General features: G+C 37.3%; 2 protein-coding genes across 6 annotated transcripts in view; one reads left to right on the top strand and one right to left on the bottom strand.

Annotated features, from left to right (window-relative positions):
* Positions 1 to 1,149: 1,149 nt before the first annotated feature.
* On the top strand, positions 1,150 to 13,735 carry SPATA4 (spermatogenesis associated 4). Its single transcript, XM_021694250.1, has 6 exons — positions 1,150 to 1,367; positions 2,350 to 2,479; positions 2,845 to 2,963; positions 3,071 to 3,291; positions 10,104 to 10,220; positions 13,511 to 13,735. Exons 1-6 carry the CDS (start codon positions 1,150 to 1,152, stop codon positions 13,552 to 13,554), a joined length of 849 nt encoding a protein of 282 aa, XP_021549925.1. The 3' UTR covers positions 13,555 to 13,735.
* A 4,494-nt stretch (positions 13,736 to 18,229) lies between these two features.
* The window catches only part of WDR17 (WD repeat domain 17), an 80,540-nt gene continuing 79,334 nt past the window's right edge, over positions 18,230 to 19,435 (bottom strand). For all 5 annotated transcript variants that reach the window (XM_021694223.1, XM_021694224.2, XM_021694226.1 and 2 more), the window contains one exon: positions 18,230 to 18,349. In XM_021694223.1, coding sequence (XP_021549898.1) covers positions 18,230 to 18,349 — 120 coding nt within the window. The remainder of the gene's footprint in view (positions 18,350 to 19,435) is intronic.

Below are 19,435 nucleotides of genomic sequence, written 5' to 3'. Positions count from 1 at the left end.
TTTTTTTTCTTTCAAGCCATATACAGATTCACATTGGTTTACTTCATTAATAAATGTGTCTTTGAGTAAACATTCAATGAAATATTATGTAGCTCCACTATCAAGATCTAGTCATATTTTATCTTGCATAATAATACGTATCTATATGCCACATTAAGTGACTTTATTTTTTGCAAAAGTTTTTAAAGGATTTTAGTCAATTTGTTGTGTAAATATTTAATTTGTAACTGTCGATGCTGGCTCAGCAATCTTTTTTTTTCTCTGCATTGTTCACTGATAAACCCCAAATGACTAGGTCAGTGCCTGAAGGAATGAATCATATATACGAGGGCATCTTTGTGAAATGTGAAAACTTACAAATTATTTTCGAATATTATGTAATTTTTATGAACACTTAATGTAATAACTGAGGAAACATGTTAAATCTATAGACGTTAGACATCTATTCCTTTTAATTTCGAAAATGTTTTCTTTGGCTTTTTGGAGCAAATACCCTATCATTTCCAATTTCTAAACAAAAACTGACGTTGTCTTCTGGAGGCTTCTCACATCCTCCTCAAAATGCTTGACTGAAAATAGGCCTTTGGCTGGGCTGAAACCGCAATATTTAAAATGTAAATGTATAAGGACAAGGGGTTTGGAAGGAAGCTCTAAATTGGTTAGAAGTGAGGCTAACGACAACCAAGATTGAAAGCGTCCACCCAGGGGCGCCTGGGTGGCTCAGTTGGTTAAGCGACTGCTTTCGGCTCAGGTCATGATCCTGGAGTCCCTGGATCGAGTCCCGCATCGGGCTCTCTGCTCGGCAGGGAGCCTGCTTCTCCCTCTGACTCTCCCCCCTCTCATGTGCTCTCTCTCTCTCATTCTCTCTGTCTCAAATAAATAAATAAAATCTTTAAAAAAAAAAAAAAAAAAGAAAGCGTCCACCCAATGAAGCCAGGGATCGCGTGCCCCAATCTCAGCGTCAGCTCCCCTAACTGGGGGATCCGCGAGGCCCCCCGCCTACCCGGCTGAAGCCCCGCCCGCCAACAGGCCCCGCCCAGCCACACCGAGGCTCCGCCCCGCCCAAGCGGTTCCTCCGGCCTCACTGAGGCTCCGCCCCCACAGGCCCCGCCCCGCCGCAAATGCTGCCATAGAAACCCAGAAAGCGACATGGCTACCGCCGGCCCGAGAAAAAAGTTTTTGATACTGCCGGCGGCAGCCCTACCCACGTCACCGTCACTTTCGCCACAGGCGGCAGCTCCCGTCCGAGGGAAGCCTAAGAAATGGCTGGTCTATCCGCATCCACCGAAGAGCTCCCGCCTGTCTCGGTCGGTTCTGCGCTGGCTCCAGGGCCTGGATCTCACCTTCTTCCCCAGGAACGTCAACAGGTGCAGGAGCGAGCCGCCTAGACGGGCGCCTGGGCCTGAGCATCCCGGGCACCCACGGACGACCCCGTTGCCCCGCCTGCCCCGCCACGGCGCAGGGGCCGCCCCACTCAGCTAGGCTGCTCCGCCCAGTCTAGGTTTCCGTGCCAGACCCCTGCCCGCTCAGCACACACACACACACACACACACACACACATACATACACACACATACAACACATACATACACACATACACATACACACATACACACACATACACACATACACACACATACACACATACACACACACACGCACGCACGCACGCACACCCCTTCCCCTCTGAGGGAGCGGGCCTGCAAAATACACGAGGAAGCTTTCGTATATTTATCCATTCAATCAATCATTACATTTTAGACTTAAGCTAATATAGAATGCCTTGGTGACTACAAAAACATTTAAACAGTCAAGCCTCTTTCTTTAGAAACACTGGACATCAATTAATAGCCGTGGGGATCAGTCTACCCTCCGGATGGCACCTACTGAAGAAAGTTGATGCCTAACTGCAGCCACCCTGAACCTAACGGGCAGTTAATATCTGCTCTGGGAATGCGAACTAACCCCCATAAATATGAAGACGATGACATTTTTTGCAGTCAGGGACTCTGGTTTACTAATCTCAATATTTTTTGATAAAGACATGCCTGACATTTTCAGTGTGCATAGGAATCAGCTAGGGATCTTGTTAAAATGCAGAGTCAATACGAATTAATAGTTTGGGTTCATAAAAAGAACACCAAAGCCTTTGGTGTGTATCTAATCTTATCAAAATTCTATTCCACAGCAAATCTTCCTCAAAGCAATGATCCAACAAAACTAATTTTATAAGTTATTTGCTGTCAGTATGGAATATTCAATCGGTGTTAATTGATTATAAAATATTACCAACTGTAAAAGTAACTACACTTTATTTCATTTCCTTAATGCTATCTATGTGTGGATCAGGGATTTTTCAAATGGTTTCCTGATTGCAGAAATATTCACTATATATTACCCCTGGGACCTTAAATTGTCATCCTTTGAAAATGGAACTTCTTTGAAAGTCAAGTTGGATAACTGGGCACAGTTGGAGCAGGTAAATTAGCAGTCATTGACACTTTGTTAAGAATTTTGTGTTTTTAAAGGTGTACTCCTGACCTCTTGGATATCTACACATATGTGTGTGTGGCTACTGAGTTGGCAGCTCATTTCCCTGTATTGAAAAGAATGTTGTTAAAGCTTATCATGAGTCCCTCATGAAACTGAGCATACTCATTTCAAATTGGAGTGGGACAGAATAATTGGTTTTCTTGCTGAAGAATAGTATCTTTTAATAATTAACACGTTAAACACAAAAAAAAATTAGTTGAGAGACAAAAGGGGGATTAAAGTGAATTCCTAGGAATTGGAGATTTATATAGAACTTCTTATAATGAAAATTCTTTCTTTCTACTATTAAAGTTCCTGGCAAGAAAAAAAATTAAATTACCTAAAGAGCTAATCCATGGAACAATTCATTGCAAAGCTGGAGTACCTGAAATCCTGATCCAAGAGGTTTATACCTTGTTAACACATCGAGAGTAAGTCATTCGGAATTTTTCTAGCGATACAGTTTAACATGAAAATTTGATATCAGTCTCACTACTAAAATGTGGCTTGTGAACAGTATTTTATTTTTTATTTCCAGAATTAAAAGTATCCAGGATGACCTCGTGAATTTCACAGACTATAGTTACCAGATGCGTTTGCCCCTAGTTCCTCGGTCTACAGCTTCCAAGTCGATTAAAGATAACATCAGGTTATCAGAAATAATAAGCAATCCCAACATGCTCAGCAATGAACTTAAAGTAGAGTTCCTCTTACTTCTACAAATGTTGCAAAGAAAATTAAGCAGAAAACTGAATCCAAGTAAGTTTTCCTTGGAAATAGTCAATTCAGTTCTTCCCAACTTAATGAGGCTATACTTGAGTACAAATGAAAGAAAAGCTGGCCATTGTCTGTCCCATTTCTGCTTTTTCTGTCCCAGGCTTAAAGGGAAAATAGTTCTCTTATGCTAGCAGTGGAACGATTTATTATCATTGGAGTGGTTTATGTAATAATTTTTCTAATGCAAACATAGCTTAACTGAGTGTATTAATACTTTTAAGAAAAACGTTAGTGAAAGTGTTCACATAAAATTTTGTGGGAAATAAGAGGTTCACATATCATCTCAAGTTACTAAAGAGGATGGGAATATTTAAGACTTCATCAGGATATAAGTACTTTAGGAAAAGCCTGGACTACCGTGATTCATTCCAGATGCTTTCTAGCGTATGGTCAGTGTTACCCTTTCTGGAGTAGCCTCCGTATGTAGACTGGGTAAGGTAAGGCAGACTGGGGCAACCCAAGGCAACTTTCCAGAGATGCCACCGAAGTAATTCTCAAAGCATCCAAAGCATTTGCCATCAGAGTCCCAACAGTTGGCAAGTTAGTGAACTTTCTTTTTTTTTGTTTTTTGTTTTTGTTTTTGCTTTTGCTTTTCTAACACCACTCGTGTCCTGGAATTTTGTAGTCCTTGATTCCAGACACTTAGTGACTTTATCGTGACGGTGGCACCCAAACCATTAATGAATAAGGCAGCTGTAGTCATTAGGATTTCGCTCTTTTGAACCCCAGTTTTCTGAAGAGCCATTTTCTCTCTAGTCCCTGGAAGGAAACGAGAGCAGGAACTGTCACTTGCCCCTAACTGTGAGTTGGATATCTTGGATTTCGTCCTCTGTTACTCTGTTCATCTTCCATTGCCTATCAGTTTTTGTTTCTCTTCCTTGATTTGCTCTCCTTTCTGGTTCCACTCATGAGTTTGTGAGTAGAGAAAGAATTGAGTTTATTAATCCTGTTGTGGAATTGTGTATTCAAATTCTTTTGTATGTTTTTAAACATTAAAATTTTGCTGTGATTGTTGTCATACATGCATGCATATAAAGTGTATGTACGATTTAAAGAAGACAATGAATAAATATTTCTGAATCCCTTTATGGTCTAGGAAGTGGCACATTACCAATACCTTTACATTCTGCTGGTGTCCTTCTTACTGCATTCTCCATGGTTCCCTCTGAGAGTCACCACTGTCCTGCTGCCTTTGTTTGTAATTTCCTTGATGTAAAAAAAAAAAAAATAGTTCGTGCATACAATTTATGTTCTTCTTAATTTCATTCATATATATTTCTTAATTTAGATTTTATCCATCTTTGTAGTAGGCAGAATGGGGCCCCCCATGTTGTTCATGCCCCAATCCCCGGAACCTGTGAATATGCGGCATGACATGGCAAAAGAGGCTTTGCAGAAGTTGCACACCTTGACCTAGGGAGTTAATGCTGGGTTATCCAGGTGGGTCCAGTCTAATCACATGAGCACTTAAAAGCAGAGAACTTTCTCCAGGTGGAATCAGAGCAATGCAGCAGAAGCAGAAGTAGGAATGGTCTGAAGTGTGAGAGGGCCTCAGCCTTCCATTGCTGCAGGGGCCACTCAGAGAACACAAGGAGGTAGGGGCATGGCCTCAAAGGGCAAAGACCAATCCTCGGAGACAGCCAGCAACCACACAGAGACTTTGGACCTAGAAGGGCAAGGAACCAAATCCTGCCAAAAACCTGAATGAGCATGGGAGAGGATTTATCCCCAGGGCTTCCAAAAGGAATGCTGCCTTGCCAACACCTTGATTTCAGCCCAGTGAGACTTTAAAAGGAAGCCCTGAGACTTCTGTACTGGGAGAATAAAATGGCTGTTGTTCATAAGTCACCAAATTTATGGTAATTTGTTATGGCAGAAATGAAAAACAAATACAAACTTCATGGTCAATACTATTGATATCTTGGGGTTATAAAAACATTCTCCTATATTTAAATTTACTGAAGTTTAGCCTTTCACTTTTATTTATTTTTTAACTTTTAATTCCAGTACAGTTAGCATACAGTGTTATATTAGTTTCAGGTGTACAATATAGTCATTCAACACTTCCATATGTCACCCGCTGCTCATCACAAGTGCACACCTTCATCCCCATCACCCATCCCCCCCACCCATGCACCTCCCTCTGGTAACCTTCAGTTTGTTCTCTAGAGTTAAGAGTCTGTTTCTTGGTTTGTTGCTTTTGTTTTCCTTTGCTCATTTGTTTTGTTTCTTAAATTCCACATATGAGCAAAATCATATGGTATTTGTCTTTCTCTGATTTATTTCCCTTAGCATTGTACTCTCTAGCCCCATCCATGTTGTTGCAAACAGCAAGATTTCATTCTTTTTTATGGCTGAGTAAAATTCCATTGTGTGTATATATATACACACACACACACACACACCGCATTTTCTTTATTCATTTATTGATGGACACTTGGGCTGCTTCCGTAGTTTAGCAAGCGTGAATAATGCTGCAATAAACATAGGGGTACATTAATTCCTTTGAATTCGTGTTTTTGTATTCTTTGGGTAAATACCCAATAGTGTGATTACTGGATTGTAGGGTAGTTCTGTTTTTAAGGAACCTCCATACTGTTTTCCACAGTGGCTGCACCAGTTTGCATTCCCACCAACAGTGCATGAGGGTGCCTTTTTCTCCACATGCTCACCAACACTTGTTGTTTCTTGTGTTGTTTATTTTAACCATTCTGACAGGTGTGAGGTGGTAGCTCATTATAGTTTTGATTTGCATTTCCCTAATGATGAGTGACATTGAGCATCTTTTCATATGTCTGTTGGCCATCTGGATGTCTTCTTTGGAGAAATGTCTGTTTATACCTTCTTCCTATTTCTAAATTGGATTATTTGGTTTTTTAGGTGTTGAGTTGTATAAGTTCTTTATATTTTTTGGATACTAACTTTTATCAGATAGGCCATTTGCAAGTATCTTCTCCCATTCCATGAGTTGCCTTTTAGTTTTGTTGATTGCTTCCTTCACTGTGCGGAAGCTTTTTATTTTGATGTAGTCCCAATAGTTTATTGTGTTTTTATCTCCCTTGCCTCGGAGACATATATAGGAAAATGTTATGTTAGCCTTTCACTTTTAAAATTTTTTCAACTTTATTGAGTTATAATTGACAAATAGAAATATATTTAAGGCATACAACTTGATGTTTTGATGTACATATACATTGTATAATGATCACTGCAATCCCCAAACATACCCATCTCCTCATGATTGCCATTTTCTTTGTTTCTTTCTTTCCTTCTTTTTTCTTTTTTTCCCTTGTTTGCTTGGTGTGGTGAGTACGCTTAAGATCAATCCTCTTAGCAGCAAATTTCAAGTACATGATACACTATTAACTATAGTCACCATGATATGTATTAGACCTGCAGAATTTATCCATCTTACATACCGTTGATCAGCATCTCCCCATGTCCCCTTCCCCCCAATCCCTGGACATTACCATTCTACTCTCTGCTTCTATGACTCTATTTTAGAGTCCACCTAGAAGTGAAATCATGCAGTATTATTTTTCCACATCTGGCTTATTTCACTTAGCATGAAGGTTGATTAATATTCCATTAATATTCCATTGTGTGTGTGTGTGTGTATACACATACATATCACATTTTCTTTATACATTCATGCATTTCCATATCTTCAGTGACTGTGAATAATGCTGCAATGAACATGGGGGTACAGATACCTCTCTGAAATACTGATTTCATTTCCTTTGGATATATACCCAGAAGTGGTATTGTTGGATCATATGGTAGTTCTATTTTTAATTTTGGGTCTCCATGCTGTTTTCCATAATGGCTGTACCAATTTACATTCCACCAACAGTGTAGAAGGGTTCTCTTTTCTTCCACATTCTCACCAACGCTTTTTATACTTGGTCTTTTTTGATAATAGCGATTCTACCAGGTGTATGATGATATATTTTTGTGGTTTTGTTTGCATTTCCCTGATTACCGATCATGATTAGTGATGTTGAGTACCTATTTATATACCTGTTGGCCATTTGTATACCTTATTTTTTTAAGATTTTCTTTTTAAGTAATATCTACATCCAACATGGGGCTCAAACTCACAAGCCCAAGATCAAGAGTCACACACTCCAACAACCAAGACAGGCAGGTGCTCCTGTATTTCTTATTTTGAGAAATGTCTACTCTGGTCCTTCGCCCAGTTTTTAGTTGGGTTATTTGTTTTGTTTGCTATTGAATTGTATGAGTTCCTTATATGTTTTGGATATTACTCCTTTATACATTGTAAATTATAAAACATTGAAGGAAATAAAAGAAGACAGATAAATGGAAAGACATCCTATGTTCATGAATTAGAAGAATTAATATTGTTAAAATGTCTATACTACCCAATTGATCTATAGATTCAATGCAAGCTTGCAAAATTTCAATGGCAGTCTTTACAGAAATAGAAAAAACAATCCTGAATTCATATGGAACCACAAAAGAACCCGAAAAGCCAAAACAATCCTGAGAAAGAAGAACAAAGCTGGAGACATCAGACTTCCTGATTTCAAGCTAAATACAAAGCTATAGTAATTAAAATAGTAAGGTACTGGCATGAAAACAGACATTTGGACCAATGAAACAGAATTGCAAGTCCAGAAATAAATCCATGCATTTACAGACACTTGATCTTCAATAAGGATGCCAAGAACACACAATGGGGAAAAGATAGTCTCCTCAATAAATCATGTTGAGAAAATTGAATATCCACTTGCAGAAGAATGAGTATGGATCCTTATCTCACACCCCAACATAAGACCAGAATAGGTCTTATGTTTAAGAAACCATAAAACTACTAGAAGAGAGCATAGGAAAAAAGTTTCTTGACATTGGCATTGGCAATGATTTTTTGGAAATGAAATCGAAAGCACAGGCAACAAAAGCAAAAAAAAACCATGTGCGATTGTATCAAACTAAAAGGCTTCCACATAAAAAAGGAAACAAGAGTGAAAAGGTAACCTATAAAATGGAAGAAAAAAAAAAAAAGGTTTGCAAAACATAGATCTGGTAAGGGGTTAGTCTCTTTTAAGATCTTAATTCATCTGCAACTGAAATGGAGAACCAACTGTCTCAGACCATTTCCTGAACAAAATTTATTCTTTTCTCACTGATTTGTAATAATACCCTCCTGTCTCAAACGTTTCCAGTTTCTTTATGTATATGGGTCTGTTTCCCAGCTCTAGCTGATTTTGTCTACCTGTGTGCAACCTCAACACCCTCACTGTCTTAGGTACTAGTGCTGTATAGTAAGTGCTGATACTTGGTAAAGCAAGTCCTGCAATTCTTAGAAATATCCTGTGGCATGGACCTTTCTTATTTCATTCACTGTGATTTTAATTGTTATGAATTCAGTAGTACTGCCTACTGTTATATTTGCCCTCACATCTATCATATTATTTTGTGGCCTTTTTTTCTTTTTCTGTTCCTTGTTTTTGTCTCACCTATCTTTTCTTTCGGATTGAATCTTTTTTAAAGACTTCCCCCCCCACCCCTACTAATTTGGAAAATTTAAAATTTCTACTCTTTCTAGTGCTACCCTAGAAATTTTAACATGCATATGTATCCTAATGTAAAATTAATATCTTTACTTTCTTTCTCCAACTATAAGGACCCTAAAACAATGACAATGACGACTCCTGCCCAGCCCCCTACCACACTTCAGCATTTTAGTTCTGTCAAGTTTTTTTTTTAATACCACAAATCAGATACAATTATTTTTTATACATAACATTTGCTTACATTTAGTCGATCTCACCATTTCTGCTTCTCGTTGGCTCTAGTTGGGATTTCTAGAACAAAACACAACTATTCTATTTAATCTTCTATTTAAAAGTCCATCTTGGTGCAAAGCTAACCTCTATTTCCCTTGTCTTCTTTTGACCACAATTTCTCTTTAGCCATGGTTCACCTCAACCCTTCAGATTCCTGAACAGTATTCAATTCTTACCAGTCTTGATTTTTGAGACTGTTGATTGTAAGCTCAGCCAAAGTAATTAACTGTGATAATTATAGTTCTGAGAATGTTATTGACCAGAGCTGTATATAGCATTAACAAGGTCTGACTGATGAGTAGAAATTACCTTAGACTCTTTTTCCGGCCTCAGTGAAGGCTGAGAGCTGCAGAGGAGGGGTAAGTGATCTTTAGAAGCACAGGGAAATCAATGCCCAAGTGTGATAGTTTATAGATTTAATGAGAAATATGGGAAACATGGAAGTAATTTTAAGTCACTATTTTTATAGTATAAACATGTTTGAAAAATGAAATAAATCCTGTATGATTTATATGAAATATAAATAATCCACATGAAATACAAAAAAAATCATCTAACCTTTTATGACAGAAGTCAATACAGTGTTTTCTTTTTAGGGTACTGTATGGGAGAGATAGGCAGAGGATTTGGGGATACTAATAATACAACCCAGGTGTATTCATTCCAAAGATTCATCAGCCTGTAAACACACGATTTGTTCACTTTTCTGTATACATATTACTATTAAATAAGAACTTATTAAAAAACCAATAGGAACATAAAGATGTTGTCTTTAAAGTAACTTTTTAAAGCAACTATTCTGTACATCAGAGGTGTGAACAATGTGGGGAGAGGGTTAATAACCTCCCATCCACACCACTCTTAGGAATATGATTAAAGAAACGTCTAAAGAATTTGCCTACTTTGTAAATTGTGGTGTCTTATTTTGGCAATGGCCATAGTGAATTTCTAATGAAGAGTTTTTGTACTCGTATTTTCTAGAATGGTTTGAGGTCAAACCAACAGTGGGAGAACTTACTCTCGATCGTCTTCCTCCCAAAGTCTCTGGGCGCAAATATGATGCCATGATTTCAAAGGAAGGCCTCGCTCCTGCTTTACGTGAGTTTTTCTGATTGTTATTTTTAACTTTTTACCTGTTAAATGAGTGTTTCTACTTCATTCCTTTGAATTTAAAAAAAAAATCGTTAAAACGTCAGTCTAGGCCTTTAGTCTACCACTGTGTATTGTGTTGGTAGGCTGATGTTTTGATAGACTGAGGGGCCTATGGTCTGCAAGTGCCAGTCGCGTCCAGAGACTCCCGAGCCAGCCTCCCCTCTCCCCCCCACGAAAGGGACAATTTCTGCTGATTTTTCTTGAAGTAGATGAGTCTGAAACAGGTGGGGCTCATCAGCAGAGCTCAAAACTCAGTTCTCTAGCAGGGATGATGCATCCGTCCCAAGGCAGCGAGGGACACTTGCCTGCCTACATTTCCCAGTTAGTTGTACCCCAAGAAACCACTTGTCTAAATCCTGGTCGTTCAGAAAGCAAGTATAGCATCGCAAACTACACCCCACAAGCTAACGTCAGTCTCCTGCCTGTTTTTACATAGCCTGCAAGTTAAGGATGGCTTTCACATTCTTATGTGGTTGAAAAAATATATCAAAAGAAAGATGATATTTCCTGACACATGAACATTATATGAAATTCAAATTTCCATGTCCGGAAATAAAGTCGTATTGGAACCTGGCCACGCCTGTTCTTCATGCCTTGTCCCTGGCGACTTTTGCCCAACAGCAGGGCTGAGTCATGGCCAGTTGATGCCCACAAAGTGGGCTTCTCGATTTAGTGAATACAAACAGACATAGCCAATACAACTAATTCTTTTGCGGACATGTTGAGGACATACTTTTATTAAAAATTATTCATTGTTTATCTGAAATTCGAATTTAACTGAGTGTCCATATTTTATCTGACAAACCTACCACAAAGCCTAAAGTATTGACTGTTAGGCCTTTGATGGAAAATATTTGGGGACCTCTGCTGCAGGGCATGTTTTCTACTGTTAAGGGATTTCATGGGAGAGAAAAAGGTTTTTGTTTACATAAGGTCTGGAAAAGCAATGTCAACAGATTCCTTCATTTAAACTTAGGATTTCACAGAGCCTTGTATATGCTAATATGCATTGTAAATATTAAAGAGCAGAGGTACAGAATCAAGTGTTTTCCAAACTCTATTTGATCACACATCACTATCATTGAGTTCTGTTTTGCTAATGGCCTGTAGAACTACTGTTTCTCAGAGCGCACTTCTCAGTATCTAGACATTAGGCCCGTCCATGAAAACCTCTTTAACTCATCACATGCCCAAGGCATGGGACTCTGCATGACAGAACCCAACAGAAGTAATGATGTTTCTATGGGGAAAAAAAATGTATCCATAGTTTCACCTTCAGGTTCTGGGCCTACATCCTCTCCTTCAGTCTGCCTCAACCTCGTTCCCATGGTGACGCCTGCAGTGAAAACTCCAGCAGGCTGGGAGCCACAGGAGGGCTGAGGCCGAGTCAGGGGGGAGCCTTCCCCAGGGCTCTTTTGGTTCACTTGCTTGCCTCTTTCCCCTTCCGGCTACTTGGACCTGACTTAGGCCAGGAAAGCACATGGCCACTTGCTTTGGGACCTGCAATGAAAAGGCAGAAGGACGAATGAGTCGCAGCAGGGCGTCCTTCCAGTGTGAGAAACAGATGCAAAGTGTCCATATTTGAGAAAATGATGCCTACCAGTGCTTGAATTGCTAAAGAGCATTCCTCATTTCTGTTCTCTTTTCAGAAAAATTTCAAGGTCACACACAGGCATTTTTAGAAAAATAATGCTATAATTTCAGATCAGAATGCCCAAGTAGAGTGGATTCTTGCTTTTACAATTTTAATCATGTATGAGCAGCTATAAATAACTTCTCCCCCATTTTATTCTCTCAGTGCTCTCTGTTATGAGTCCCTCTCACTTCGGTGGTCTTTTTCTATCCTTTTTAAAGTGGATGATGGGCTATGGAAGTTTTCAGGGCAGATCAGGATAGGAAGAAACATGCTTTTATCTTTTTATGTCTCTCAATCCTGTTCCAGATACTTGGATTCTCTTAATCTAGGCAGAATGGAAAGTAATGAATGAATGGAGCAGACTTTGGTTAATTACATGGGAGAGAGCTGTTTTGCTAAATTTTATTTTCTCCCCAAATTTGTTCAAGGGGTTCTATTTCAATTATTTTTTTAATTTAAATTCAATTAGCCAGCATATAGTACATCATCAGTTTTTGGTATAGTGTTCAGTGATTCATCAGTTGCGTGTAATACCCAGTGCTCATCACAACACGTGCCCTCCTTAATGCCCATCACCCAGTTACCCCATCCCCCCACGCTCCTCTATTTTCAGTTGTTTCTTTTTTTTTTTAAATTTTTTTTTTAAGATTTTATTTATTTATTCATGAGAGACAGAGAGAGAGAGAGAGAGAGAGGCAGAGGGAGAAGCAGGCTCCCAAGGAGCAGGGAGCCCGATGCGGGACTCGATCCCAGGACGCTGGGATCATGACCTGAGCCGAAGGCAGACGCTTAACCATCTGAGCCACCCAGGGGCCCGTGTTTTCAGTTGTTTCTAATAAAAGAGTAGAGTGATAAGTTCAAGTCAGCTAACATAATTTGAAAGTTAATGGAAGGAGAAACAGAGCTAGACCACTGGAACTGGGCCCTATTTTACCATCTAAGATTGCACTGCACGTAACAACACTGAAACGACAAGGCCATCCATCTGAAAAGCTTCTAATTATCTGATAAGATGGTGAAAATTAATTGTTAGATAGGTCATTACCTTTGTTTTTGTTTTTTGTGTTTTTTTTTTAACACTTAAATTCCTCCATTTGTTTACCTAAACCTAGCATCCAGCAAACTACTGGGCCGGGGGAAAACAGATTTCTTAGCTGTGACTGGCTCCTCACGTTGGAACTGAGTAACCTGAAGAGTCTGGGCAGCTTGGAGGCTTCAGTGCAGAGCTCCAGAAACTCAACTACGAATTCTGTGTATTTGCCAAATCTCAGCACTGTGAAAACCATGGCAGTTACCTCAGCTGCTTTCTGAAGCAACATCTAAAAATAACTGAGTCATATTCGGTATCAGATACACCAAAATCAGCCCTGGGTATTTTAGGCACTGCTAATGACTTTTGGAAGTGGATGACATCCAGATTTTTTATTTACGGCTACTATAACGTATGCTTTAAATATCCTGTTTACCAGGCATTTGGATGAACCTGGGCTCAGCCTGCTGCCCATCATTCTGCATGTTTCATGTATTGGAAACATTGGTCATTGTGCAGAGATCTAATAACCACAAACTGATTTTAGTGTTGTTTATTTAAATATTCCAGGAAATATAGGTACTGGTGGCAATCCACTTAAGAAACTTGTGTGAAGCAAGCTGGAAAACATTCTTTTGAATCTGCTAGGAAATCTATCAGAAACAAGGAAAAGTAAGCTTGGAAAGCACCCATCTAATGGCTTTGAAGAAGCGATGCCCCATCTCCTGCCATACTAAGTGGATAGAATTACCTAGTCTTGGACATATAAGTAAATTAAAGTGGTGTCTCATCCATAATTGGGCTGAAGAACATGCTTTTTCAATTCAATAACCATTTATTAAACACCTGTGCCAGTTACTGTTAAAAATACAAAATCAAATAACAGAATGAGCAAGAATCATTTTAAAGGTACAGTTAAACATAACTCACCATGACAAGTCAAAGTTATTTCTCATAAATTCTGTAGGAATGGTGAATCTACGTTTTTGTAGTACATTTTCCTCATTAGAAATTAAAAGAGCTACTACTTTGCCTGATATATATTTACACATCACATGCATTCATAAAAATATTTATTCTGAATGATTATTATTATACATAGGCCCACAGAGAACCTTGTCCACCCCCATAAATAGCCTGACTTGAAACATTTTTAAAAAAATAGGTGTCCCTCCTGTTGATAAGAGTTGTGGGAAAGGAAAATTGTGCTTCACTTGGAATTTGGTTCTGGGGTTTAGCAAACCATTCAGTTCAATTAAACATTTTCTACTGGTTGCTTCCACTCCCCATAATTTCGCTGGAGGGAAACCAAAGCAAGTTGGTATCTTGAAAGATTAATTATCTTTCATACATTCTTATAATCTTACATTCACATTTGGAAATTTTTCTTCAACTGGAATTTTTCATGTCTTTATGCTCTCTCATTAACAGTCTCATTTGCAACCTCCGAGAATGAGTATTAGGAACACTGAATCCCACGACATGCCTGTCAATTTCCAGCTAAACTCTTGTCAATTGTTCTGCATTTTTGAAGGCTTGGCTTTATTAGAATTTCTATCTCCAGAGACTTCCCAGTTTAATTTCACATTTTTGGCAGGTAATATTTAGTAAAAGAAAGTAAAGAGAGCCCTGATGAAATAGGATTACTTCTTGGGAGTGTGTTTAAAATCTAGTTTTATCTGAGGTAAAAGGTATACTTTAAATGCATATCTTAACCAGCTATAGGTTATTTATCTATGAACCTTGCATTCTAATGGGACAAATTTAAAGTAGAAAATTATGAGAATAATTTTCAACCCATAAAATATAGTTCCTTAGGAAAGGGTTATAGAAACAAGTCTTCTGAAGCTTGGCTGGGGAAAAGATCCAGAGAGAAGGATTAGATTTGGGTAAATAGTCATATAAAAAGTTTATTTATACTTCTCTTGACTGTATGTTCAATCACCTGAAAAAGCTAATCACTCATGGCCTATGGTAAGTTCTCAAGACTCCCGTGGGGCCTATGGAGAGCTGTGGAAAATATGAACTAGTTTTATAGGTTTCATTTCATAGTAAGTAAATGAAGGTAGCAGGCAGTCAAAGTAGCAACTTCAGGAGCTTCTTGAAGATGAGCTCTATTGAGAGGCCAACACTACAGGTATCTTCGGAAGGCCATTTGCTTCACGAAGGAGCTTTTCTAAGAGCTACAGCAGTTCCTCTAGGAGAGTCTTCAATCAGTTGGCAGAATGCTTATCGCGGAATGGAAGCCTCTGAGATATGCGGTTTGTATTCATTAGTGAAGCTTTTCCCCCTTTCATAAGAATTTTAGGGTTTGTTGTAGTCAGTGTTTCTTATGGGTGGAGAATTAACCGTGAACAGTCCACAGTGGTTTTTCTAGGTTTCCAAGTAAGGTAATAAAGCCATATGGGCAGCTCAGCCCTTCGCCTCTCTGATGCCGGGGAACCAGCGTTTAAGGAGAAACAGTGTTCTCTCAGTGGCGGTTTGGGGACAGTACTGATGCTCATTGGAGCAGTTAGCTCTGTCATATCTGGTTTTAATGCAGTATTTATTGAAATTTAGGCGGCCTGAAATACATTCATACATATATACATAAAAGTCTAGATAACTACATGCCATATTAAGCACAGTCCTATGGTATTTAAATTTAGCATAAAAGTACTTTTATCAATTATTTGAGAATGAATATCTCAAAGATACGGAACAATAAAATCTTACTAAGAGTTGACCGTGAAGATGCCTTCTGTATTACTGCTGCACTAAATAAGAAACCCTAAACCTTACAAACAATTGGTGAGGCCTTGACTGTATTCAGAATGCCTTCTGACTTACGACTGAAAAAGTGTCAATTTTCCTCTTATAAGGGCAACAAAATACAAGTCATTGCTTTAATGCGACCATGTTCCTGAACACCTCTGGATGATGTCATGGAAATATATATAAATTTTGATTGACATAAAAATCATATTTTCACAAGATATAACTCATTTTGATGTTGCAATTTTGTTAACGACCTGGTAATTTTTATAGGCAAAAATATTTTTCCAATGCTATTAAAACTATTGTCTAATGAGGCTTCTTTCATAAAAGCGTATTTAAACTTGGAAAATAATTTGTCCACATTATCAGTAATATAGACATCTTCTAGTAGTAAAATAAATTCATATTATTTGTTTGGGTTTTCATGCATATGAAATCTAACAATGGAAAACCTTTTATAAATTCAAAAAATGGCTTTGTTTTTCATATTAAGGCACAACAGATGCAGACTGACGTGGTGAAATGACACAGTTCTATGAAGAATTAACAGTTATAATTAATAATAAGGTATAGAACACTGTAGAAGTCAGAGTAACAGAATTGTATTTGAATCTGTCCAATTTAGATTTTAGACACAAATTGGGTTACTCGTCTATTATCTTCATGTGCTAAAGAGTTATGCAATTTTTTCATAGTTTATATATAAAATATCATTTTCCTTCATTCATTTAAAATAAAGAAGGAAACAATCATTTATATATGTATAACTTAACACTCAGTGGATCTTTTAAAGTAGCTAAAGCACCAAAGATAGGCTTCTTAATCTATTTTAAAACAAAATAGAGAATTATAGTAGGATTTCAACTGCTATTTTTAAGTGAAAAGATTTTACTACATATATGCTAATTAAAAATCTGCCTCATCTAAAAAAATTTGAGTTAAGCATATCACTAAGGATTAAAAAAATACTTCACACTAGTGATGCGTCACATACATTCTCTTCTGTAATGTTCATTAATTTTTTTTTTATAAAATAGAATTTAGGCCTATAATGTCTTTTTGAGAGTTAGAACTGGTCAATGTAATAGATATATACATAATATATATTGTTTTCTGTTTTAAGAAGCTTGTTTAAGAAAAATTTTAAATTATTTTAAGATTTTATTTATTTATTTATTTGACAGAGAGAGATACAGCAAGAGAGGGAACACAAGCAGGGGGAGTGGGAGAGGGAGAAGCAGGCTTCCTGCCGAGCAGGGAGCCCGATGTGGGACTCGATCCCAGGACCCTGGGATCATGACCTGAGCCGAAGGCAGACGCTTAACGACTGAGCCACCCAGGTGCCCCTAAATTATTTTAAATGTAACAAGTTTAAAGATAATAAAAACCACCATTATTCTAAGTATATGAACTCACTCTTTAGACAAAATCATCTATATTATAAATTCTTTAGAAGAGCTTGAGTATCAAAGTACTGTTCTTCCCAGTAATGCATTAATTTCATAGACCTCAAAGTCAGAATTCTAGTACAACTGAAATACTTGCAGTCATGCCTCAGGCTTTTTTTTTTTTTTTAAATAGTTTTACTCTTTTAATTAATATATAAAAAACTTGAATTTATAATATACCCCAAATTTCAACTAATATGTACTTACAGAAATTTATTTGAAGCTAATTTTATCAAATAAATTATGTTATAGACAATATAAATCGATTAGAAATTACTGTAAATATTAAATGCATTAATCAAAACTAATATCCATATATACCAAATATCTTTTAAAATAGTCAATTATCATCAAATGTAAATTCTCATACAGATTTAACTGCACTTGTCTTTTTTACTCTTCAATTTTTGTTATGCTTATAAAACCTATTCCTTTATAATTGGACATTTTAATTTCAGTTAAAAAACTTGGTAATGCTTTCTTTTAAAAAAATAAAACTCAGAAGTATTTTGACTGTGTATCCATTTATTGATACACATCAAACTCATAACTGGAAACTTTCATTAAATATGAACTGAAACTATTGGTGTACTATATATTTTATAGAGGACAGTATGGGTGTTTGATAACTTGAAGATCAGTCACACATACCTTATATTTTGATATCTCAAGACAGTCAGTCATTCCAATATTCATTAAGTACTTACTCTATGTCAAGCACTATTGTAGGTGTTGCATTATTTTATATGTTTCAGTGTTTCAATAATATAATATTTTGGTACCTTTTATGAAACTCTGGTACCTATGTGAAACTTATATATGCTCTTTTAGATTTTTCAGTCTTTTATAATTTAAATATTATCTTTCTCCCAAATATGACTATTCTATTTTATAAAGGACACATCTATTTTTCCTTGAAATTGTATAAATATTTTATTTTTTGAAGATAATTTATAAAGTCAACCCCTATTCCCCACGTCCCCCGCTCCCTTCAACCTTTGGCTCTTGGACAACAAAGGCTAAGGTAATACTAACCCACAAAAGGTCTTTAAAAAAACAATTAAACAAGGAGAAAAACTTTCTGTCAAAATGGGTTGAGTCGTATTCCAGTCCCTAAAGGTGAGAATGGGTTCACCTTTGCCCACATCAAAGCGTCATTCAATGAGATAGTGGATTTCCCATCTTCAAGGAAAAATACAGGGCCCTGTACACAGAGTTGAGGAAAGAGAAGATGGGATTATAAATTTGCAACATGCTTTAAACTTCCAGAAACAGACTCCCTTTAATTAAAAAACAAAAACAAAAACAAAACAAAAAAAAAAACCACTGGCAGTATTCACACAATGCTAATAGAAAATTTTATAATATGAGAAAACTCAGATTTTTTAACTGCTCCAAATATAGAAAAAATTTTAAATATCTTAACATTATGCCCCCATGTCTTTCAAAATAGAATTTGGTTTTATAATCTGAATTCTTTGAATATAGGAGTGCTATCAATGACAGACGTATTGCTAATCTGCTAATTAATACTAAATTAACACCTTATAAAGACATATATATGCCCAGCCTAGATTTAAATACACTTTACTATTTTACTCATATAGCCGACATCAATACAGCTGGGGAAATCATTTAAGCCAGAAGCTCTGAAACTGCTCTCAAGAAGATGAAAAGTATATCACTGTGTATGTGTATACATAATTTAAAATCATGTCAATCATATGATGTACTAGCATATTTATGATTCAGTTACTCAGGTACTTTGCATGTCAAGGGTGGTTTTGAAGAACCAGATGCAAAAAAAGACCTTTTAATCTATTTCTCCCAAACTCTCAGAAAGAAAAAGGAAAGAAAAGCATGATTTCAAAAACAAAATGAACTAAGAACTAATCTTCTTAATTATTTTCTAAAGTTATCAGATTTTTAATCACAATTTCAAATGGTACAGCCTGTTGTTACTAAATCATGTCTAGACATTGGAAAACCCATCATATGAAGTGGACTGCTTCCTACTCAAAGATACTTGATATTTCACAGTTAAAACCAGAACATTAATTTTCTGTTGAGAGAAAAGATCCTGAGAGGGAAGCGCCCCATTTACATTAGTCCTAGCTGATAATTAGTAGGTCCTTTCCTATTGCAGGTTTGGATGCAGAGAGGTGAGGCAGCATATCTGCTAGGTCATTTGGCTACTGCAGATGGAATGGAGAAAAAGAACCTGAAGAGGGGAAGAGAAACAGGAAGGTGCAGCAGGAATACGAAGGAAGAGAAACAGGAAGGGGCGCGC

The sequence above is a fragment of the Neomonachus schauinslandi genome, chromosome 2 (genome assembly GCF_002201575.2).
Source record: "Neomonachus schauinslandi chromosome 2, ASM220157v2, whole genome shotgun sequence".
Taxonomy (NCBI): domain Eukaryota; kingdom Metazoa; phylum Chordata; class Mammalia; order Carnivora; family Phocidae; genus Neomonachus; species Neomonachus schauinslandi.
The sequence above is the reverse complement of the archived record's forward strand: the minus strand, read 5'-3'. Positions and strand labels throughout refer to the sequence as shown.